The sequence below is a fragment of the Balaenoptera ricei genome, chromosome 2, assembly GCF_028023285.1.
Source record: "Balaenoptera ricei isolate mBalRic1 chromosome 2, mBalRic1.hap2, whole genome shotgun sequence".
Classification (NCBI taxonomy): domain Eukaryota; kingdom Metazoa; phylum Chordata; class Mammalia; order Artiodactyla; family Balaenopteridae; genus Balaenoptera; species Balaenoptera ricei.
This window is the reverse complement of record NC_082640.1, coordinates 50,404,157-50,430,119: the sequence shown is the minus strand read 5'-3', so window position 1 is coordinate 50,430,119 and position 25,963 is coordinate 50,404,157. Positions and strand designations below refer to the sequence as shown.

General features: G+C 37.0%; 1 protein-coding gene across 3 annotated transcripts in view; it reads left to right on the top strand.

Annotated features, from left to right (window-relative positions):
• TTC23 (tetratricopeptide repeat domain 23) overlaps positions 1-25,963 on the top strand; it is a 113,498-nt gene that overhangs the window by 8,324 nt on the left and 79,211 nt on the right. For all 3 annotated transcript variants that reach the window (XM_059912592.1, XM_059912593.1, XM_059912591.1), the window contains exon 2: positions 25,713-25,912. In XM_059912592.1, coding sequence (XP_059768575.1) covers positions 25,733-25,912 — 180 coding nt within the window. In that variant the 5' untranslated portion in view covers positions 25,713-25,732. The remainder of the gene's footprint in view (positions 1-25,712; positions 25,913-25,963) is intronic.

The window sequence follows — 25,963 nt, the reverse complement described above, 5'->3', positions numbered from 1 at the left end:
GGTGATTGGTCTGTGCAGATTGTCTCTTTCTTCCTGTTTCAGTTTTAGCAGGAGGTGTGTTTCTAGAAATTAGTACATTTCTTCTAGATTGCCCAATTTGTTGGCATATAACTGTTCATACTAGTGTCATAAATTTTTTTGTATCTCTTTGATATCAGTTGTTCTTTTCTTTCATTTCTTGCTTTGTTTATTGGGGGCCTTTCTCTTTTCTTCTTGATGACCATGGCTAAAGATTCATCAATTTTATTTATCTTTTTAAAAAAAACAGCTCTTGGTTTCATTGATCTTTTCTATTTTTGTCTCTATTTTATTTCCTCTCTGATCTTTATTATTTTCATCCTTCTGCTGACTTTGGGCTTTTTTTTTTTTTTTTTTCTAATTCCTTTAGATGGGAAATTAGATTCTTTGAGATTTTTCTTGTTTCTTGAGGTAGGCTTGTATCACTATACACTTCCCTCTTAGAACTGCTTTTGTTGCATCCCACAGATTTTGGAAAGTTTTGTTTCCATTTTCATTTGTCTCAAGGTATTTTCTGATTTCCTTTTTGACTTCTTCATTGACCCATTGGATTTTTAGTAGTACATTGTTTAGTCTCCATATGCTTGTGCTTTTCCCATTGTTCTTCCTGTAGTTGATTTATAGTTTCATACCATTGTGATCAGGAAAATGCTTCAGATAATTTCTATCCTCTTAAATTTGTTGAAACTTGTTTTGTGGCCTAGAATATGGTCTATCCTGGAGAACATTTCCTGCACACTTGAAAAGAATGTGTATTCTGCTGTTTTGGGATGGAATGTCCTGTAGATATCTCTAAAGACCAACTTCTCTGTGTTGTCATTTAAGACCACTGTTGCCTTATTGATTTTCTGTCTGGATGATCTGTCCATTGATGTAAGTGGGGTGTTAAAATCCCCTCTTATTATTGTATTATTGTCAATTTCTCCCTTTATGTCTGTTAATATTTGCTTTATATATTTAGGTGCTCCTTTATTGGGTGCATATATGTTAACAAGTGTAATATCCTCTTCTTGTATTTTTCCCTTTATCATTATATAATGCCCTTCTTTGTCTTTTGTCATAGACTTTGTTTTTAAATCTATTTTGTCTGATACGAGTTTTGCTGTCTCCACTTTCTTGTTTCCATTTGCATGAAATATCTTTTTCCATTTGCTCTCTTTCAGTCTATGTGTGTCTTTAGCTCTGAAGTGAGTCTCTTATAAGCAGCATATAGATGGATCTTGCTTTATTATCATCAGCCACTCTATGTCTTTTGATTGGAACATTTAGTCCATTGACATTTACAGTAATCATTGATAGGTATGTACTTATTTCCACTTTATTAATTGTTTTCCAGTTGTGTTTGTAGTTCTCTGTTTATTTCTTCTTTTTTTGTTTCTTCCCTTGTGGTTTGATGATGTTCTTTATTGGTAGCCTTGTATTCCTTTCTCTCTAGTTTTTGTGTATCTGCTATAGGTTTTTGATTTGTGGTTATCTATATATATGTTGACCTATAACTATATCTACTTGTTTTAAAAAGGTGTCCTTTAAGTTCAAATGCATTCTACAAGATCTACAGTTTTTGCTCTCCCTCCACCCCAACATTTTGGGTTTTGATGTCATATTTTACATCTTCATTTTTATCCCTTTACTGATTATTGTCATTGTAGTTGATTTTACAATTTCTTTGTCTCTTGATCTTCATGCTACCTTACTTAAGTGGTTGATCCTCAGCCTTTACTATACATTTGCCTTTACTAGTGGTATTTTTCCTTTCCTGTAGATTCTTGCTTCTTGTTATAACCTTTTCTTTTCCATTTAGAGAAGACCCTTTAACATTTCTTTTAGGGTAGGTTTAGTATTGATAAACTCTTTCAGTTTTTGCTTGTCTGAGAAGTTCTTTATCTCTCCTTCAATTCTAAATGATAATCTTGCTGGGTAGAGTATCCTAGGGTACAGATTTTTCCCTTTCAGCACTTTGAGTATATCACACCACTCCCTTCTGGCATGCAAAGTTTCTTCAGAAAAATGAACTGATTAGTCTTATGGGGGTTCCATTGTACATGACTCTTTGTTTTTCTCCTGCTGCTTTAGAATTCTCTCTTTAAATTTTGCCATTTTAATTATGATATGTCTTGGTATAGGTCTGTTTGGGTTCATCTTGTTCGGGACCCTCTGTGCTTCCTGTTCTTGAATATCTCTTTCCTTCTTCAGGTTTGGAAAGTTTTCAGCTATAATTTCATGAAATAAATTTTCAACCCCCTTCACTCTCTCTTCTCCTTCTGGGAAACCTGTAATGCAAACATTGGTAACATTAATGTTATCCCAAAGGTCCCTTAAACTGTTCTCATTTTATGAATTTGTTTTTCTTTTTGCTGTTTGATTGGGTGATTTACATTATTCTATTCTATTTACATTATTCTATCTTATATTGTTCTATCTTCCACTTATGCATTCTTCTGTATCACCTAGTCTCCTATTAATTCCTTCTAGTGTGTGTTTCATTTCAGTTATTGTACTCTTCAGTTCTGACAGGTTCTTTTTTATATTTTTCTAGTTCCATGTTAAAATTCTCACTGTGTTCATCTATTCTTTATTCAGTTAGCATTCTTATTACCAATGCTTTGAATTCTTTATCTGGTGAATTGTTTATATCTATTTCTTTTTTTTCTTTTTTTGGCTGTGTTGGGTCTTCATTGCTGCATGCAGGCTTTCTCAAGTTGTGACGAGTGGGGGCTACTCTTAGTTGCAGTGCGCAGGGTTCTCATTGTTGTGGCTTCTCTTGTTGCAGAGCACAGGCTCTAGGCATGCAGGCTTCAATAGTTGCAGCACGCGGGCTCAGTAGTTGCAGCCTGCAGGCCCTAGAGCATGCAGGCTTCAGTAGTTGCAGCGCATGGGCTCAGTAGTTGCAGTGCGCGGGCTCTAGGGTGTGCTGGCTTCAGTAGTTGTGATGCACAGGCTCAGTAGTTGTGGCTCGTGGGCTCCAGAGCACAGGCTCAGTAGTTGTGGCACACAGGCTTAGTTGCTCCACAGTATGTGGGATCTTCCTGGACCAGAGATCGAACCCACGTCCCCTGCATTTGCAGGCAGATTGTTAACCACTGCACACCAGGGAAGTCCCCCATATCTGTTTCTTTAGTAGTTTTTTCAAGGGTTTTCTCTTGCTCTTTCAATTATGACAAATTCCCGTGTCCTCTCATTTTGCTTAACTTTCTCTATTTCTATGAAATTAGGTGAAATAATAACCTACTGCAGTCTTGAAGGGGTGTCCTTATGTGGGAGCATCCCTATACATTCTGCATGTCCCCAGTGGCCTTGGTGGGAGAGCAGGATTTGGCGTGAACACAAGTCATGTCTTTCCTCAAGGTGAACTGGCAGCTATCACCTTGGTAGAAGGTGGGGCTGGAGATGGAGGGGCTAGAGCCAGAGCCAGGTGTGAGCTGAGGCTTCCCCTCTGCTCAGTGGCTTTTACCACCATACTGGGGTTGGAGGTGGGTGTCAATTCCTGAAGCAGAAACCCTGAGGCTCAGGCCCAAGCTGCCTCAGTTCCCTTCAAGTGTGTGCTCTCCTCCCTCCCAGCACTGACACCACTGCCCCAGAGGGGAGCTGCACTTGAGCAAGAGGGGCTGGTGTGGTCACTCAGTATGTGTCAGGGCACAGGCTGTGACAGTCCAGCTGGGGTCAGAGATCTGGACTGCTTTTGATGTGTTGCCTGTGTAAGCAGCAGGAATGTCTGCCCCTGCCCTGTTCAGATGCAACCTCAGGCCCAAGACTCCTTTGCCTCTCACAGCTGGGCTCTCCACAGAGCAGGCAGGGCCTGCGTGGGGTCTCAGCATGTGTTGGGGTGTGAACTGTGGTGATCCAGCCACAGACAGAGACACAACTTTTCTGATGAGCTACCTTTAGCACCAGCAGTGGCTGCCCCTGCCCTCTAGATGCTGCTTCAGGTCTGAGCCAAGTCTGTGTCTCACAGCTAAGCTCCCAAGCAGGACTTCAATATTCACTCAACTCAGGCTGTGGCGCACACCATGGTAATCATGGGAAACCAACCAGTCACTTGCACAGCCCTCAGTCTGCTCCCTCTGCCCTGCCTTGGGAGCAATCAAGTGGGCACATGATACTCATGAGTGGAATTCAGGCTTCTCACAGCCTTCCCGTTAGTCCCACTGGCATTCCAACCAGTCATGGGGACTTGTCTTCCCTGTGTCAGACCCCAAGGCTGGGGCACCCAATATGTTGCTCAAACCACTCACTCCCCAGGGAGGATATCTACTTGTGTGATCTCCCTTTTCCTCTGAATCTCCTCCCAGGGGCACAGGTACTGACCTGATCTCATCTATTCTCTTTTTGCCTGATTTTGTGTGGATCTTTCTTACAGCCATGGTTGTACAGGAGTCTTTTTGCCATTCTGCAGTTAGTTTTCAGTGAGAATTGTCCACGTTTAGATGTATTTTTGATGTATTTGTGGGGGGAGGTGAGTTCTGTGTCCTCCTACTCCACCATCTTGATCAGTTTCCTCCTCATTCCTTTTTATTGCAAAATATTCCATTATATGGATACTACCACATTTGTTTTATCCACTCACCAGTTGATGAGCATTTGGATTGCTTTCAGTTTTTAGCTATTGTAAATAATAGGACTATGAAGATATTCACAAGGTTTTGTGTGAATGTGCTTTTAGTTCTCTTGGGTATATACCTAGGAGTGGAATTGCTGAGTCATATAGTAACTCTGTGTTTAACTTTTTGAAGAATTATGCAACTGCTTTCTAAAGTGAATGCATAATTTTACATTCCACCAGTGTTGAATGAGGGTTCCAACTTCTCCAGATCTTCACCAACACCTCTAAATGTCTGTCTTTTTGTTTATAGTCACTCTGGTTATTGTGAAGTGGTTCTCATTATAGTTTTGATTTGCATTTTCCTAATGACTTATAATGGTACCTTTTCATGTGCTTATTGGCCATTCATATATCGTCTTTGTAAAATATCTATTCAAATCTTTTGCCTATTTTTTAACTGGGTTATTTGTTGTCTTATTATTGAGTTGTAAGTGTATTCTAGATAAAAGTCCTTTATCAGGTATATGATATATTTGCAAATATTTTGTCCCATTTTGTGGGTTGTCTTTTAGAGCAATGAAAGTTTTTATTTTGATAGAGTCCTATTTATCTATTTTTTTCCTTTTATCTCTTGTGCCTTCGGTGTTGTATCTAAGAATATTTGCCTAACCCAAGCTCATGCATAGTTTTATGTTTTCTGAAAGTTTTATAGTTTTAGCTCTTACTTTTATGTCTGTGATCCAGCTGGAGTTAATTTTTGTATATGGTGGGATGTAAGGTTCCAACTTCATTCTTTTGCATGTGCCTATCCAATTGTTTCAACACCATTTATTAAAAGGACTATTTTTTCCTGATTGATTTACCTTGGCATGCTAGTCAAAAAATAATTGACAGTAAATGTGTTTATTACTGGATTCTCAATTCTATCCCATTGAACTCTATGTCAATTCTTATGTCAGCACCACACTCTTTTGATTATTGTAGGTTTGTAGTAAGTTTTTAAAATGGGAAGTGTGATTCCTCCAAGTTTGTTCTTCTTTTTCAAGATCATTTTAGCTATTCTAGGTCTCTTACATTACCATATGAATTTAAGGTCAAATTCTGGGGGGAAAAAGGCAGCTGGAATTTTGATAGAGATTACATTAAATCTATAGATCAATATCTGGGGAGTATTGCTGTCTTAATATTATTAAGGCTTCTAGTCCATGAACATGGAATGTCTCTCCATTTATTTAGATCTTCTTTGACTTCTTTCAGTAATGTTTTCCGGAGTGAAAGTCTTGTTTTTTGTTAAATTTATCCCTAAGTATTTTATTCTTTTTGATGCTATTGTGAATGAAAATTTTTTCTTAATTTCATTTTCAGATTGACAGAAATACAATTTTTGTTTCTTTTGTATCCTACAACCTTGCTGAAATTGGTAGTTCTAATAGCATTTTACTGTTGTTTTTGTTTTGTTTTTTATTTTGTTTTTCTGTGTGGATCCCTTAGGATTTTCTACACATAAGATCATGTCATCTAATAATAAAGTTTTATTTCTTCCTTTCTGATCTGCATACCTTTTATTTCTTTTCCTTGCCTTATTGCACTGGCTAGACCATCCATTAAAATCTTGAATACAAGTGGTGAGAGTAAACACCTTTGCCTTGTTTCCAACCTTAGGAAGAAAGTATGCAAACATTCAGTGTTAAGCGTGATGTTAGCCTTAAATTTTTAAAATCAAGCCTTTTATCAGGTTGAAGAAGTTTTTATCATAAGTGGGTGTTGGATTTTTCCAAATAATTTTTCTGCAGCTATCAAGATGATCATGCAGTTTTTGTCCGCTATTCTATTAATATGGTGTAGTACATTAATGATTTCAGATGTTAAACAAACCTTGCATTCCTGGGATGAATCCCCCTCAGTCATAGGGTATAATCTTTTTATATGTCACTAGGTTTCATTTGCTAATATTTTGTTGAGGATTATTTTGTGTCCATATTTATCAGGGGTATTTGTTTGTTGTTTTCGTGGGTTATCTTTGTCTGGCTTTGGTATCAGGATAACACGGGCTTCAGTATCAGGATAATACTGGCTTAGTAGAATAAGTTGGAAAGGGTTCCTCCTCTTTTTTCTGATAGAGCTTGCAAAAGGTACACATTATTCTTTTCTTGAAAGGTTTAGTAGAATTCACAAATGAAGCTATCTGAGCCTGGGTTTAGCTTTGTATGAATATTTTCAGTTACTAATTTATTTATTTGTTATAATTCTATTCTGATTTTTTATTTCCTTTTCATTCAGTTTTGGTATTTTGTATCTTTATAGGGTGTTTTTCCATTTCGCAGCTTTTTGATGCCTCAGCTTACATATTGGCAAAGTTGGTGTTTAACTAGTATACTCTCATACAGTCATAATGGTTGTTATTTCCTAGGAGCCAGTAACCTCCTCAAGCCTCCCTACAGATCCCCACAAGTCAGCACCCAAAGGTTAACACCTGGAACAGCAGGGGACATTCAGAATCCAGCTCCAGCATAGTTGCCATCTATACGGATTAATTGGTCCTCCTGCTATACCAGTTATTAAATTTTTGAATATCACCTCTTGGAAATGGAAGACTGAGACCCTGCTTCAGACCTCTACTTCCTCCCACTTTGATCTGGTGCTGATCATGTGCTTCAGCATTCTACTGGACAGGTCTGGCAGAAGGAATAGTATCAATTGATTGGGTATGTCTGACTGGCAGTTGTGGGCCAGTGGATTGAGAGACCTGGGAAGCCAAGCCCAAGAGGGTAATATGTGGGCCTGGGCTGATTTCTACTGAAAATTTAAATCCCAGCTATGGCTATTACAAAGAAAAGAAAAGTGACTGATGATAAGCAGGTAGCTCAAAGTAAGTGAACTGAAAAGTGTGTCTTTGTGCTAAAGGTGTTACTATATGGTACCACACACATTGAAACAGACACATATTTAAAGCAAGATCACTGATTCAAATGCTTCCAGAAGCCAGGCAAGTATCGATAACATTCCTCATTTCATTGATTCAGAGATGCACATTTCTTTTGGCATCTAAACATCTCTGAAACTGGAATTCATGTTACAACCGATAGTAAGTCATAGTTTAATGGCAGTGTTGTTTCTGTCTTAGTGTTATAAAACACTAGTGTGTCATAATCAGATGTTTTAGATTAAATTCAATTCAGGAAATGAGTGGCTAGTGGCATGGGCCAGGAAAATCACATCCTTTTATGTCAGCCTTGCACTTTGAAAGAGAGGTATGGATACAAAGACCTATTCTTCTACAATGAGAAAAACAACAACACAGGAGGGATGACAAATGGCAACTACTTTGTTGCTTCTGTGTTCAGGAATCAATAGAGAGCAGTGGCAACTGGCAAACTAGAGAGTGCATCCTACCTCCAGGGGCAGCTGCCTCTCACCCCCTCCCCCACCTAATTGTTGCCTGTGGTGACATAGGCCCAGTGTTCACAAGTGTTAGGTGTCTTCAAAGGAAGCCAGAAATCCAGATCTTTATGTGAAACTTCTAATTTTTAAATAATGGCTCAATTTTTTAACTGGCCAAAAGGAAAAATAAGGGGGGTAAAGGGATTAGATCCAACATGTGAGTGCTCAGATTATAACCTCTGTTTTAAGGATTCACTATTAAGAGAGACCATGAGACAAACCAAAAGTTGAGCAAAAAAAATGAAAAAGAAAAAGAAAAACCAATTTCAAAGTTTAACACTAGGTTCAGAGGCCCAGAATAGCAAACACTGCAGGACATATTACTTATGTAGCTTTTAAAATTTCACCTCTGCCTCCCCTAAACAGAAGATAAGAAAGTGTGGTAAAATCTGGTAAAGATATTGCATTTTCTGATTATTAAAATGTGATTACTTTAAAATTGCATTCTTAGGTTTACAAAGCAAAAGCATTTGATTCCTACTACTATAGATTGTGGTCAGTGAAGGGGTGAATGATGTGGTGGGAAACCACTAAATTATTAGAAGACCAGGGTCCTGATTCTGGCCATGCAACATAGGGCAAGTAATTGAGCATCCCTCAGCTTCGTTGTCCTCATTTATGAAATAGGGATAATCATACCTGCCTCTGTACCGCACATGGCTATGGTAAGGGCCACATGAGATAAAATATGTGAAAGTATAAAGTGTTATGTAAATATCTGTTGTGGGTATTTCCCACATTACATGAGTAGTTGGGACAGCACAGGTTCTGGAATCTCAGATTCCCCATCCCAAGCTACTGCTGTTTCTCTAGACCACAGCACCTATTGAATTGTTTGTCTCATCTTGCCAATAGGGCAAGAGCTTATTATAAAAAAAAGTCAGCCAAATCTTAGAATCGGAGCCTCTGTACAGTGTGGCTTAGGCAAAGCTTAGATGTTGAACCTGAAAGATTCGCTTTTCACATTTTGAAGGGCTACCCAGGAATGAGGGGTTTGCCCAGATTATAGTTCAGCCTCTGTATCTTTCTCATAGTTTGACCTTAGGTTTGTTCCTTCCCTCTGTGTTTGATATTTTCATTCTATATTGCTTTATGAAGAAAAAAAAAGCTCCTACTTCCTTCCTGGTAAAAGGTAAAGCTATATTTTGGATTATTAAGGAGAGGGCACACTTCAACACTTGCCTGCAGCCATCTCAAATCTTATTTGGAAATAGGCATGGAATAATTTATAATTTTTTTAAAGAAAAGGAAAAATTATTAACTTTAAAAAGGTGTCATTCAGAACTAGTGACCTGTTTCTAACTACTAAATTAGACTTTATATATAAACTTTCTTCCATAACCTCAAATTCAATCTGGCTGAGACCAAATTGATTGTCTAATCAATAGGACAATTGCTCTCTATCTTGCTACTTCTGTTCTTGACATCACCATTTTTAAGGGTTGGTAAACATTTTCTGTGACGAGTCAGATAGTAAATATTTTAGGCCATGAGGGCCATAGGGTTTTTGTTACAATTCTTCACCTCTGCTGTTGTATTGTGAAAGCAGCCATAGACAGCATGTAAGTGAATGAACAGGGCTGTGTTCCAATAAAGCTTTAGTTATAAAAACAGACTGGACAGGATTTGTCCCATTGCCAAAATGTTCCAAGCCCTATTCCAGAGTCTCAGGATGAAAATATCAAGAGTCGGTCTTGATTGTCCCCCTTCTTTAATTTTTACATCCATGTAGCTCTCAAATTACAATAATTATTCCTTTCCGTAATCCTCCTCATCCCTCCCTTCCCTGCCCTTTCCTTCCCCTTGCTACTATGCACCTGAATTCATTCTCTACAATTGCAGTAACATACTCACCCAGTGATTTTTTTCAACTCGTGGTAAGAAGATGGCTTCAGGACCATATTCATTTACTGAAGAAGTATCAGAATTTCTTGGGGCAAGTTTTAAGAACCATATAGAATATTCTCATTTTATTTTTAGGGAAAATGCCTACTTTGTCAGAATATAAACTATAGAAAGTAAAACTTGATGAAATCTTCTTGACTGATGGATCATGGTTAAAAATGGTCGTGAAACATTGCTCAAATTTAGAAATTCCTGAAGTATGTAGTGCTTGCATTTGGTGATGCTTAATGTGATGTTAGGTGGAGAACAAACATTTTAAATATTAATATGTATGTTTTTATTTTAAAGTGTATTAGGAGAAAATATAACATCAAACTCATAATGTCACTTATTGTTTATTAGGATGAAGCTGAAGCAAGTATTTAAAAACTGTGCAGATTCAAAGAAAAAGTTAACAATATTGCAGGCAGAATACAGATATGTTAAGGTACTAGAATATCTGAAGTTTGAAAATCACTTTGCCTCCGGTGGTTTCCATTATAATATATTTGTCTACTAATTACAGATCAGTCTCACAGGAGCATTTTCATTTCTCTTTCCTGATGAAAACCTTCAGGGGCTCACCACTACCTGCCAAATAGTCAGTCAAACTATTAGCCTGAAATCAATGTCTTCTAAACATCGCTTCACCCTTCTACTTTTCCTCTACCTCAAGGGTCTCCCAAACAATGCTCAAAATATGGTTGCATAAGATTTAATAGATACTCTAGAAAAAGAAGATTTCATGGTCAAAAAAGTTAGGGAAAGTGCTGCATACTATACCCCTCTGCAGTATATTCACAAGGAATTACACCACATGAAAGCCTTTGAGAAAATGTGAAGAAACCTATTCATGTTTATCTATTTATTTGATCCTAGAACCCTTCTTTTGTGGAACCAATATTTGTGTTTCCCAGCTTATTTGATCATCTTTGGCAGTAACCTTCCCTCATAGATTGTGCATTAATGTCTTGTGACTCTAGTGAACTACAGAGATTGGTTTGGAAAATTCTATGCTACATCCATGGCCCCTAGCCCCCAAACGTACCAGCCAAACTGAACCACCAGCAGTTAGTCATATACCCATTTCACTTAACACCCCTGAGCCTTTGCTAATTATTCACTCTACTTGGGATGCTTTCTCTTCTCTGTCCTTGTTCTCTGAAATCTTTTCCATCAAACTAGCTGAGTTGCAGCAACAGAAAATGTTCACATTTCTGGAGTCTTACCACTACCCACTCTTCTAGCATTGCTTACAGTAGGAATCCAATAAATATTTGTTGAATGAATAAATGAATGAATGATAATAAGGTGAAATTTTAAATAAGTTATCCATAGTAAATTATAGAATTGGAGTTTGAAGTATCCACATGGGGAGTAGTGTTAATGGGGAGGGATCTCTGAAAGGCTGATACATATATATGGTTTTTTAAAACAGCTTTATTAATTATAAATTAATAGAATTGGAGTAAATTATAGTAAATTATAGAATTGGAGTTTGAAGTATCCACATGGGGAGTAGTGTTAATGGGGAGGGATCTCTGAAAGGCTGATACATATATATGGTTTTTTAAAACAGCTTTATTAATTGACATAAAAGTGCACAATCTGAAAAACACACATGAATATATATACACACATGAAACTACCACCACAATCAAGAAAATGAACATATCCATCATCCCCCAAAATATCCTCATGCCCCTTTGTAATCTCTCCATCCCACCCCTCCACACGTCTCCTCCTTGCCCCACCACTCTGCCGTCTGACACCCTTCAGGTTGAGACAACCACTGATCTAGTCACTAAACACTGATGTTCATTTCCTAGAATTTTATATAAATAGACTCATACAGTATGTACTCTCTTTGGTCTGGCTTCTTGGACTTAGCATAACTATTTTGAGATTCATTCATGTTGTAGCATATCTGTTCCTTTTTATTGCTGAGTAATATTTCATTATATAGCTATACCAGTTTGTTTATCCATTTAACTATTGATGGACATTTGGATTGTTTCTAGTTTTGGGCTATTAGAAAGAAAATTCCTATGAACATTTGTACATAAGTCTTTGTATGGATATATGCTTTCATTTCTTTTGTGTAAATTCCTAGGAGTGAAATGGACAGATCATAACTTACTAAGAAACTGCCAAGCTGTTTACCATAGTGGTTGTACCATTTTACATTCCTACCAACATGTATGAGAGTTCTAGTTGTTCTACCTCCATGCCAGCACTTAATACAGACTTTAAAATTTTAGTTATTTTAATCGTTATGAGTAGTATCTCACTGCATTTCCCTAATGACTAATGATGTTGAGCATCTCTTCATGTGCCTATTTGTTACTGATATATCTTCTTTGATGAAATGTGTGTTAAAATATTTTGCTTATTTTATAGTGAGCTGTTTGTTTTCTTATTATTGAGTTTTGAGAATTCTTTATATATTCAAGATACAAATCCTTTATTAGATATGTATTTTGTAAATATTTTCTCCCAGCCCATGACTTGTCTTTTTATCCTCTTCACAGTTTCTTATGAAGAGCAGACATTTTTAATTTTTGAAGTCCAATTTTTCATTTTGTTCTTTTTATGAATTTTTGTGTCATATATATGTAATCTTTTCCTAGTCCAAGGTCACAAAGATTTTCTTATAGAGGTCTATGTTTCATTTTGAGTTAATTCTTGTACATGCTGTGAGGTATGGATCAAAGATTTTTATTTTGTTTTGTTTTGATTTTACACGTGAACATCCAGTTGTTATAGCACCATTTGTTGAAAAGACTATGAATTGCCTTTGCAGCTTTGTCAACAATCAATTGTTTATGTATGCAGGCATCCATTTATGGACTCTCCATTCTGTTCCATTCATCTGTCTATCTTGACAGCAATACCAAACTGCCTTGGTTACTGTAGCTTTATAATAAATCTTGATAAAAAGTTGTGTTTGTCCTCTGACTTTGTTCTTTCACAAAGTTGTTTTGGGTGTTCTAGGTCCTTTGAATTTTCCTATGAACTCTAGAAACAGTTTCTTGATTTCTGTTTAAAAAAAGAAATGCAAGGACTTGGATTGGGAAGGCTTTCAATCTATAGATCAACTTGTGGAGAACTGACATCTTAATAATATTGAGTGTTCCAACCCATGGACATGGTAAATGTTTAAGTCTTCTTTAATTTCTCTCAGCTATGTTTTGCAGTTTTAACTGTGCAAGTCATATTCATCTTTAAATAAATAATGCAGCTTTATTCCTTGTTTCATATTTTGATGCTATTGCATGTAGTATTGTATTTTAATTTCAATTTGATAGTCCATTGCTAATGTATAGAAATATAATTTTTGTATAGTGCTCTTATATTCTATAACCTTGTTCAACTCACTTATTCTAGGAGATTTTCTTCATATCCCATCAGATTTTCTACACAGATGATAATAGAGGTATACTGTCTGTGACTTAAGACAATTTTACTTTTTTCCTTTCTGATTTGGTTGCCTTTTATTTCTTTTTCTTGATTGATTGCACTGGCTAGAACCTCCACTACAATGTTAAATAGAAGTGTTGAGAGTGAACCTCCTTGTCTTGTTTCAGACCTTAGGGGAAGAGCCTTCAATTTTTCACTAATTTAGCTGTAGGTTTTTCACAGGTGCCCTTTATCAGGTTGAGGAAGTACAATTCTATTACTACTTTGTAAGGATTTTTTAAAATCAGAAATGGATATTAGATTTTGTCAAGTTCTTTTTTGTGTGCTGATCAAGATGATCATACAGTTTTTCTTTTTTAGTTTATTAATGTCATGAATTACATTGACTGCTTTTTGAATGTTAAACCAATCTTGCATTTCTGAGATAAACTCTACTTGGTCATGATGTATTTTCCTTTTTATTTATTACTGGGTTTAATTTGCTAAAATTTTGCTTTAAATTTTTGCATCTATGTTCCTGAGGCATATTGATCTGAAATTTTCTTTTCTTGTAATACATTTGTCTTGTTTTGATATGAGGGTCTCATAGAATGAGTTAGGAAATATTCTTATTTTCAATTTTCTGGAAGAGGTTGTATGGAATTGGTATTATATCTTCCTTAAATATCTGGTAGAATTTACTGTTGAAGCCATCTAGGCCTGGAGGTTTTTATTTGTCTCTTTTGTTTTTTGTAAGGTTTTTAAAATACAAATTCAGTTTCTTTAATAGACATAGGGCTAGTCAGGTATATATTTTTTCTTGAGTGAGCTTTAGTATTTTGTGTCTTTAAAGGAATTTTTCCATTCATCTAAATTGTCAAATTTATTGGCATAGGTGTTCATAACATTCCCATATTAATCTTTTAACATTTGTAGACTCTGCAGTGATGGTATCTCTCTCGTTCCTGATATTGGTGATTTGTGTCTTCTTTCCTTTTTTTCTGATTAGTCAGGTTAGAGGTTTATCAGCATTATTGGTCTCAGAAAACCAGGTTTTCGTTTCATTGATTTTTCTCTACTTTTCTACTTTACTTTGTGAATTTAGCTTTATTATTTATTTTATTAATTCTTTTCTTATGCCTACTTTGAGTTTAATTTGCTCTTCCTTTTCTAGTCATTGAAGGTAAAGGTTAAGACCATGATTTTGAGATTTTTTTTACTTTACTTTTCTAATACAGGCATTTAATGCTATAAATTTCCCCATAATGACTGCTTTAGCAACATTCTCCAATTCTTGTATGCTGTCTTTTTATATTCATTCAGTTTAAACTACTTTCAAATATCCTTTTTGATGTCTTCTTTGACCCATGGGGCTTTTTTTTTTTTAGAAAAATGTTATTTAGTTTCTAAATATTTGGACATTTTCCAGATATCTTTCTGTTACTGATTTATAACTTAATCCCTTGTGGTCATAGAATGTACTTTGTATGACTTGAATCCTTATAAATTTACTGAAACTTGTTTCATGACCCAGGATAGAATCTGTCTTAGTTAATGTCTATATGCACTTGAAAAGAATGGATATTCTGTGCTTTTTGGTAGAGTGTTATAGTAAATGCCAAATCAAGTTGGTTGATGTTGTAGTTCAAGTCTTCGGTATCCTTTACTGATTTTCTGCCTACTTGGTGTACCAATTATTGACAACAAGGTATTTAAATCTCTGACTATAATTGAGGATTTGATCATTTCTCCTTGCAGTTTCATCAGTTTGGGGTATTATATATTGAAACTGTTATTAGGTATATTAACACTTGGGATGGTTATGTCCTCTTGAATAATTGACCCTTTATCATAATGAAATGACCCTCCTTATGGTAATATTTTTTGCTATAAAATCTACTTTGATATTAATATAGATACTCCAAGTTTGTTTCTGACTAATTTTAGCATATTGTTTTCCATTCTTTTACTTTTAATCTTAGTGTCTTTGAATTTCTTATAGTCAACATATTGTTGGGTTTTGCATTTTTATCCAATCTGTCAATGTCTTTCTCTTAATTGGGGTGTTTAGATCATTTACATTTAATGTTGTTATTGTTATAGTTAGATTTAAGTCTATCACCTTGCTATTTATTGGCTATTTGTCCCAGCTGTTCTTTGTTCCCTTTTCCCTCTTTTTTCTATTGGATTATTTTTATGACTATATTTTTATCTCCTTTGTTGGCTTGTTACCTGTAACTCATTTTTTTATTTTAATTGTTGCTGTAGGCTTTATACTATACATTTTTAACTTATCTCAGTCTACCTTCAAGTAATATTATACCATTACATATACAGTATAAGAACTTCACAGTTCCATCCTCTCCTCTTAGTCTTTATACAACTTTGGTCATACATTTCACAAATATATATATATATATATATATATATATATATATATATATATACACACACACACACATATATATATATATGTTATAAGCCCCACGGTACATTTTTTTTGTTTAAATAGTTGATTATATTTTATTTTAATTTTTCATTAACATCTTTATTGGAGTATAATTGCTTTACAATAGTGTGTTAGTTTCTGCTTTATAACAAAGTGAATCAGCTATACATATAAATATATCCCCATATCTCCTCCCTCTTGCGTCTCCCTCCCACACTCCCTATCCCACCCCTCTAGGTGGTCGCAAAGCACCGAGCTGATCTCCCTGTGCTATGTGGCTCCTTCCCACTAGCTATCTATTTTACATTTGATAGTGTATATATGTCCATGCCACTTTATCACTTCGTCCCAGCTTACTCTTCACACTCCCTGTGTCCTCAAATCCATTCTCTACATCTGTGTCTTTATTCCTGTCCTGCCTCTAGGTTCTTCAGAACCACTTTTCTTTTTAAGATTCCATATATATGTGTTAGCATACGGTATTTGTTTTTCTCTTTCTAACTTACTTCACTCTGTATGACAGACTCTAGGTCCATCCACCTCACTACAAATAACTCAATTTTGTTTCTTTTTATGGCTGAGTAATATTCCATTGTATATATGTACCACATGTTCTTTATCCATTCATCTGTGGATGGACACTTAGGTTGCTTCCATGTCCTGACTATTGTAAATAGAGCTGCAGTGAACATTGTGGTACATGACTCTCTTTGAATTATAGTTTTCTGAGGGTATATGCCCAGTACTGGGATTGCTGGGTCATATGGTAGTTCTACTTTTAGTTTTTTGAGGAACCTCCGTACTGTTCTCCATAGTGGCTGTATCAATTTACATTCCCACCAACAGTGCAAGAGGGTTCCCTTTCCTCCACACCCTCTCCAGCATTTATTGTTTGTAGATTTTTTTGATGATGGCCATTCTGACTGGTGTGAGGTGACACCTCATTGTACTTTTGATTTGCATTTCTCTAATGATTAGTGATGTTGAGCATCCTTTCATGTGTTTGTTGGCAATCTGTATATCTTCTTTGGAGAAATGTCTATTTAGGTCTTCTGCTCATTTTTGGATTGGGTTGTTTAATTTTTTTATATTGAGCTGCATGAGCTGCTTGTAAATTTTGGAGATTAATTCTTTGTCAGTTGCTTCATTTGCAAATATTTTCTCCCATTCTGAGGGCTGTCTTTTCATCTTGTTTATGGTTTCCTTTGCTGTGCCAAGCTTTTAAGTTTCATTGGGTCCCATTTGTTTATTTTTGTTCTTATTTCCATTTCTCTAGGAGGTGGGTCAAAAAGGATCTTGCTGTGATTTGTGTCATAGAGTATTCTGCCTATGTTTTCCTCTAAGAGTTTGATAGTGTCTGGCCTTACATTTAGGTCTTTAACCAGTTTTGAGTTTATTTTTGTGTATGGTGTTAGGAACGGTTCTAATATCATTCTTTTGCACATAGCTGTCCAGTTTTTCCAGCACCACTTATTGAAGAGGCTCTCTTTTCTCCATTGTATATTCTTGCCTCCTTTATCAAAAAAAAGGTGACCATATTTGTGTGGGTTTATCTCTGGGCTTTCTATCCTATTCCATTGATGTATATTTCTGTTTTTGTGCCAATACCATACTGTCTTGATTACTGTAGCTTTGTAGTATAGTCTGAAGTCTGGGAGCCTGATTCCTCCAGCTCCATTTTTCTTTCTCAAGATTGCTTTGGCTATTCGGGGTCATTTGTGTTTCCATACAAATTGTGAAATTTTTTGTTCTAGTTCTGTGAAAAATGCCATTGGTAGTTTGATAGGGATTGCATTGAATCTGTAGATTGCTTTGGGTAGTATAGTCATTTTCACAATGTTGATTCTTCCAATCCAAGAACATGGTATATCTCTCCATGTGTTTGTAATGTCTTTAATTTCTTTCATCAGTGTCTTATAGGTTTCTGCATACAGGTCTTTTGTCTCCTTAGGTAGGTTTATTCCTAGGTATTTTATTCTTTTAGTTGCAACGTTAAATGGGAGATTTTCCTTAATTTCTCTTTCAGATTTTTTATCATTAGTGTATAGGAATTTTTCATCATTAGTGTAATGCAAGAGATTTCTGTGCATTAATTTTGTATCCTGCTACTTTACCAAATTCATTGATTACCTCTAGTAGTTTTCTGGTAGCATGTTTAGGATTCTCTATGTACAGTATCATGTCATCTGCAAACAGTGACAGCTTTACTTCTTCTTTTCCGATTTGGATTCCTTTTATTTCTTTTTCTTCTCTGATTGCTGTGGCTAAAACTTCCAAAACTATGTTGAATAATAGTGGTGGGAGTGGACAACCTTGTCTTGTTCCTGATCTTAGTGGAAATGGTTTCAGTTTTTCACCATTGAGAAAGATGTTGGCTGTAGGCTTCTCATATATGGCCTTTATTATGTTGAGGTAAGTTCCCACTATGCCTACTTTCTAGAAGGTTTTTATCATAAATGGGCGTTGAATTTTGTCAAAAGCTTTTTCTGCATCTATTGAGATGATCATATGGTTTTTCTCCTTCAATTTGTTAATATGGTTTATCACATTGATTGATTTGCGTATATTGAAGAATCTTTGCATTGCTGGGATAAACCCCACTTCATCATGGTGTATGACCCTTTTAATGTGCTGTTGGATTCTGTTTGCTAGTATTTTGTTGAAGATTTTTCCATCTATGTTCATCAGTGATATTGGCCTGTAGTTTTCTTTCTTTGTGACATCTTTGTCTGGTTTTGGTATGAGGGTGATGGTGGCCTCATAGAATGAGTTTGGGAGTGTTCCTCCCTCTGCTATATTTTGGAAGAGCTTGAGAAGGATAAGTGTTAGCTCTTCTCTAAATGTTTGATAGAATTCGCCTGTGAAGCTATCTGGTCCTGGGCTTTTGTTTGTTGGAAGAGTTTTAATCACAGTCTCAATTTCAGTGCTTATGATTGGTCTGTGTATATTTTCTATTTCTTCTGGGTTCAGTCTTGGAAGGTTGTGCTTTTCTAAGAATTTGTCCATTTCTTCATGGTTGTCCATTTTATTGACATAGAGTTGCTTGTAGTAATCTCTCATGATCCTTTGTATTTCTTCAGTGTCAGTTATTACTTCTCCTTTTTCATTTCTAATTCTGTTGATTTGAGTCTCCTCCCTTTTTTTCTTGATGGGTCTGGCTAATGGTTTATCACTTTTGTTTATCTTCTCAAAGAACCAACTTGTAGTTTTACTGATCTTTGCTACTGTTTCCTTCATTTCTTTTTCATTTATTTCTGATCTGATCTTTATGATTTCTTTCCTTCTGCTAACTTTGGGGGTTTTTTGTTCTTCTTTCTCTAATTGCTTTAGGTGTAAGGTTAGGTTGTTTATTTGAGATGTTTCTTGTTTCTTGAGGTAGGATTGTATTGCTATAAACTTCCCTCTTAGAACTGCTTTTGCTGCATCGCATAGGTTTTGGATCATCGTGTTTTCATTGTCATTTGCTTCTAGGTATTTTTTTATTTCCTCTTTGATTCCTTTAGTGATTTCTTGGTTATTTAGTAGTGTGTTGTTTAACTTCCATGTGTTTGTATTTTTAACATATTTTTTCCTGTAATTTATATCTAGTCTCAGAGCGTTGTGGTTGGAAAAGATACTTGATACAATTTCAATTTTCTTAAATTTACCAAGGCTTGATTTGTGACCCAAGATATGATCTATCCTGGAGAATGTTCCATGAACACTTGAGAAGAAAGTGTATTCTGTGGTTTTTGGATGGAATGTCCTATAAATATCAATTAAGTCCATCTTGTTTAATGTGTCATTTAAAGCTTGTGTTTCCTTATTTATTTTCATTTTGGATGATCTGTCCATTGGTGAAAGTGGGGTGTTAAAGTCCCCTACTCTTTTTGTGTTACTGTCGATTTCCCCTTTTATGGCTGTTAGCATTTGCCTTATGTATTGAGGTGCTCCTATGTTGGGTGAATAAATATTTACAATTGTTATATCTTCTTCTTGGATTGATCCCTTGATCATTATGTAGTGTCCTTCTTTGTCTCTTGTAATAGTCTTTATTTTAAAGTCTATTTTGTCTGATATGAGAATTGCTACTCCAGCTTTCTTTTGATTTCCATTTGCATGGAATTTCTTTTTCCATCCCCTCACTTTCAGTCTGTATGTGTCCCTTGGTCTGAAGTGGGTCTCTTGCAGACAATATATTTATGGGTCTTGTTTTTGTATCCATTCAGCCTATCTATTTCTTTTGGTTGGAGCATTTAATCCATTTACATTTAAGGTAGTTATCAATATGTATGTTCCTATTACCATTTTCTTAATTGTTTTGGGTTTGTTATTGTAGGTCTTTTCCTTCTCTTGTGCTTCCTGCCTAGAGAAGTTCCTTTAGCATTTGTTTTAAAGCTGGTCTGGTAGTGCTGAATTCTCTTAGCTTTTGCTTGTCTGTAAAGGTTTTAATTTCTCTGTCGAACCTGAATGAGATCCTTGCTGGGTAGAGTAATCTTGGTTGTAGGTTTTTCCCTTTCATCACTTTAAATATGTCCGGCCACTCCCTTCTGGCTTGCAGAGTTTCTGCTGAAAGATCAGCTGTTAACCTTATGGGGATTCCCTTGTATGTTATTTGTTGTTTTTCCCTTGCTGCTTTTAATATTTTTTCTTTGTATCTAATTTTTGCTAGTTTGATTAATATGTGTCTTGGCATGCTTCTCCTTGGATTTATCCTGTATGGGACTCTCTGCACTTCCTGGACTCGATTGACTATTTCCTTTCCCATATTAAGGAAGTTTTCAACTATAATCTCTTCAAATATTTTCTCAGTCCTTTTCGTTTTCTCTTCTTCTTCTGGGACCCCTATAATTCGAATGTTGGTGTGTTTAATGTTGTCCCAGAGGTCTCTGAGACTGTCCTCAATTCTTTTCATTCGTTTTTCTTTTTTCTGCTCTGTGCTAGTTATTTCCACTATTTTATCTTCCCAGTCACTTATCAGTTCTTCTGCCTCAGTTATTCTGCTATTGATTCCTTCTAGAGAATTTTTAATATCATTTATTGTGTTGTTCATCATTGTTTGTTTGCTCTTTAGTTATTCTAGGTCCTTGTTAAACATTTCTTGTATTTTCTCCATTCTGTTTCCAAGATTTTGGATCATCTTTGCTATCATTGCTCTGAATTCTTTTTCAGGTAGACTGCCTATTTCCCCTTCATTTGTTTGGTCTGGTGGGTTTTTACCCTGCTCCTTCATCTGCTGTGTGTTTCTCTGTCTTCTCATTTTGCTTAACTTACTGTGTTTGGGGTCTCCTTTTCACAGGCTGCAGGTTCGTAAGTCCCATTGTTTTTGGTGTCTGCCCCCAGTGGCTAAGTTTGGTTCAGTGGGTTGTGTAGGCTTCCTGGTGGAGGGGACTGGTGCCTGTGTTCTGGTGGATGAGGCTGGATATTTTCTTTCTGGTGGGCAGGACCACGTCTCGTCGTGTGTTTTGGGGTGTCTGTGACCTTATTATGATTTTAGGCAGCCTCTCTGCTAATGGGTGGGATTGTGTTCCTGTCTTGCTAGTTGTTTGGCATAGGGTGTCCAGCACTGTGGCTTGCTGGTTGTTGAGTGGAGCTGGGTGTTAGCGTTGAGATGGAGATCCCTGAGAGAGCTTTTGCCATTTGTTATTACATGGAGCCAGGAGGTCTCTGGTGGACCAATGTCCTGAACTCAGCTTTGCCAGCTTAGAGGCTCAGGCCTGACACCCTGCTGGAACAAAAGAAAGAAAGAAAGAGAGAAAGAGAGAGAGAGAGAGAGAAAGAAAGACAGAAAGAAGGAAGGAAGGAAAGAAAGAGAGAAAGAGAGAGGGAGGGAGGGAGGGAGGAAGGAAGAAAGAAAGAGAAAGAAAGAAAGAAAGAAAAGAAAGTTATTAAAATAAAATTTTTTTAAATTATTAACAATTTTAAAAAAGGAAGAAAGAAAGAAGAGAGCAACCAAACCAAAAAGCAAATCCACCCATGATAACAAGCACTAAAAACTACACTAAAAAAAGCAAAACAAACAAAAAAGAACCAGACAGACAGAATCGTAGGACAAATGGTAAAAGCAAAGGTATACAGACAAAATCACACAAATAAGCATACACATACACACTCACAAAAAGAGAAAAAGGAAAAAAAATATATATATATATAAAAGAAAGAGAGCAACGAAATCAATAAACAAATCTACTAATTATAATAAACTCTAAATACTAAACTATGATAAACATAAAACCAGAAACAAATTAGATGCAGAAAGCAAACCCCAAGTCTACAGTTGCTTCCAAAGTCCACCGCCTCAAGTTTAGGATGATTCGTTGTCTGTTCAGGTATTCCACAGATGCAGGGTACATCAAGTTGATTGTGGAGATTTAATCCACTGCTCCTGAGACTGCTGGGAGAAATTTCCCTTTCTATCTTTGTTCACATAGCTCCTGGGGTTCAGCTTTGGATTTGGCCCCGCCTCTGTGTGTAGGTCGCCTGAGGGCATCTCTTCTTCCCCCAGACAGGATGGGGTTAAAGGAGCAGCTGATTAGGGGACTCTGGCTCACTAGGCCTGGGGGAGGGAGGGGTACGGAATGCAGGGCGCGACTGTGGCGGCAGAGACCAGCCTGACTTTGCAACAGCCTGAGGCATGCTGTGTGTTCTCCTGGGGAAGTTGTCCCTGGATCACGGGACCCTGGCAGTGGTGGGCTGCACAGGCTCTTGGGAGGAGAGGTGTGGTTAGTGACCTGGGCTTGCACACAGGCTTTTTGGTGGCTGCAGCAGCAGCCTTAGCCTCTCATGCCAGTCTCTGATGTCCACGCTGATAGCTGTGGCTCGCACCCATCTCTGGAGCTCATTTAGGCGGTGCTCTGAATCCCTTCTCCTCGCGCACCCGGAAACAATGGTCTCTTGCCTCTTCGGCAGGTCCAGACTTTTTCCTGGACTCCCTCCCGGCTAGCTGTGGCGCACTAGCCCCCCTTCAGGCTGTGTTCATGAAGCCAACCCCAGTCCTCTCCCTGGGATCTGACCTCCAAAGCCAGAGCCTCAGCCCCAAGCCCCCACCAGCCCTGGCGGGTGAGCAGACAAACCTCTCAGGCTCGTAAGTGCTGGTCCACACCAATCCTCTGGGCAGGAATCTCTCCGCTTTGCCCTCTGCACCCCTGTTTTTGTGTTCTCCTCCATGGCTCCAAAGCTTCACCCCCCCACCCCCCATCTCTACCAGTGAAGGGGATTCCTAGTGTGTGGAAACTCTTCTTCCTTCACAGCTCCCTCCCAGAGGTGCAGGTCCCATCCCTATTCTTTTGTCTCTGTTTTCTCTTTTTTCTATTGCCTTACCCAGGTATGTGGGGATTTTCTTGCCTTTTGGGAAGTCTGGGGTCTTCTGCCAGCGTTCAGTAGGTGTTCTCTAAGAGTTGTTCCACATGTAGATGTATTTCTGATGTATTTGTGGGGAGAAAGGTGATCTCCATGTCTTACTCCTCTGCCCGATTATCTTTTAAAGAGATTTAAATAATATGAAAACAGTCTTACATATTTGCTCATGTATCTTTTTCATTGTTCTTAATTCCTTTGTGTAGATCTATATTTCCATTTGTTATCATTTTTCTTCCTTTTGAAAGACTTCACTTAATATTTCTTGGGAACATTGGGGTGCAGATCTGCTGGTGATGATTTTTTTTTTTAATTAATTAATTTATTTATTTATTTTGGCTGCATTGGGTCTTTGTTGCTGTGTGCGGGCTTTCTCTAGTTGCGGCTAGTGGGGGCTACTCTTCGTTGCAGTGTGTGGGCTTCTCATTGCAGTGGCTTCTCTTGGTGTGGAGCACAGGCTCTCAGCATGCAGGCTTCAGTAGTTGTGGCACGCAGGCCCAGTAGCTGTGGCTCACAGGCTCTAGAGCGCAGGCTCAGTAGTTGTGGTGCATGGGCTTAGTTGCTCTGCAGCATGTGGGATCTTCTTGGACCAGGGCTTGAACCTGTGTCCCCTGCATTGGCAGGAGGATTCTTAACCACTGCGCCACCAGGGAAGTCCCGCTGGTGATGATTTCTTTCAGATATTGATCTTGAAAGATATTTTCACTGGTACGGAATTTTAGCTTGACAATTTTTTTTCTGTCCATACTTTAAATATGGTGCTTCACTGTCTTCTCATGTGCTTTATTTCCTCCCAGAAACCTGTTATCATCATCTTTTTTTTTTTTTAATACTAATATGTCCTTTTTTCTGACTACTTTTAATATTTTCTCTTTATCATGGTTTTGAGCAATTTGGTTATGATGTATCTTGGTGTAGTTTCCTTTATGCTTCTTGTGTTTAGTTTTCATTTAGCTTCTTGGATCTCTGGGTTTTTACTTTTCCTCAAATTTGGAAAAATTTTGGCCGTTATTTCTTCAAACACTTTTTTTTGTCCCCACTACAATCTGCTTTCCTTTAGGGACTCAAATTATATATATATTAGGCAATTTGAAGTTGTTTCACAGCCCACTGATTTTTTAAATGATGGTTTCTATTGCTGTGTCTGCAAGTTCATGCATCTTTTCATCTGTAATATCTAATCTCCCATTAATCTGATCTAGTGTATTTTTCATCTCACGTATAATTTTCTTATCTAGAAGTTCATTTTGGGTCTTTTTATATTCTGTGTCTCTAGTTAACTTTTTAAACATATGGAATACAATTATAATAACCGTTAATATTCTTCTCTGCTAACTTAATATCTGGGTCAGTTCTGGGTCAGTTTTGACTGATTATTCTTCTCATTATGGGCCATGTTTTCTTGCCTATTTGCATGCCTGGTGATCTTTCTTTGGACATCAGATTATATGAATTTTACCTTGCTTAATGCTGGCTATTTTTGCATTCCTATGAACATCCTTGAGTTTTGCCCTCTGATACAGTTAAGTTACTTGGAAACAGTTTTATCCTTTTAGGTCTTACTTTCATGGTTTGTTAAGTGGATCTAAGCAGGGTTCACTCTAGGGCTAATCCCCATTACTGAGACAAAACCCTTCTGAATATTTTACCTTGTACCTCATGAATTATGAGTTTTTCCAGTCTGGTCAGTGGGAACAGGCACCGCCAGCCTTGGTAAGCACCAGACACTTCCTTTCAATCTTATTAGAGGAGTCTTTCTCCAGACTCAAGTAGTTTTCTTACACACATGCTGGTCAGTATTCTCTCCCCATACTTGAGGGGTGCTAATTTCTGGGGTCCTCTCTGTGCAGCTCCATCCTCTCTAGTAATCTGTCCTGTGAACTCCAGCCACCTTGGTCTCCCCAGATGCTCTACTCTATTTCCTCAACTCAGATAGTCCACAGGGTAATTCTGGGTTACCCTGCATGTTCTAGAAACTTTTTCAAAGCAATAACCTGGGGCAATCATGGGTCTCACTTTGCTTCTTTTTTCCATTTCTCAAGTCTGTTGTCCTGTCTCTTGAAAACCATTGTTTCATACCTTTTTTGCCTGTGGGTTGTTTTTTGTTGTTGTTATTTGTTAATTGGTTGGTGACTTCGGGCAAGAGGATAAATCTCATCCCTATTACTCCATCTTGGCTGGAAGTGAAAGTTTAACATGTCATTTTTTCCTGTTTTCAAGGTCACTTGGGATTCAACAGATCTAATCTGAGCTCTTTGAGAACTGTTTGGGCTCAGCTGATTCCTACTGATATATATACATATACATATATACCATATATAATATATAGATACATATATCATATATAATATATAAAATATATCAGTATGTGTGTATATACATATACACATACATATATATACATGTAATATAGAGAGAGAACAAAGAATGTTTGGTTTAGTTAAAACTTGAAATCAGTCTGAAAGAAGTTAGTACTAGCCACTAGGATCTTTTTGGATAGAATGCTACTTATTTCAAAGAAGTCATGGGTATAGTGTTGAAATTTTCTTAGATTCTAGTCTCAATTTCTAGGGAAAAAAATGTGTATTTCTAAAAGTAACTATGGAAATTATCATTAACACCTTCGTTTCCTTATTTAAAAATTAGAGGATAATGTATATAAAAATATGCAAGAATCACAGGAAACTCACATATCCAACCACCTGGATGAAATTGTTGCTGCCGTCAGCATAACACCTAGAAAAAAGCTCCAAAACAAGCTGCTTCAGACAGCACTGTTTCAGCCTCCTCGAGAGAAACTCCACCTCTGTGAAGAGAAAGCAAAGTCCTATTCTAGCAGTCATGAGGTAAGGAGCCTTTCTTTTTATACCTGTACTCTGGTAATTGAGAAGTAGGAT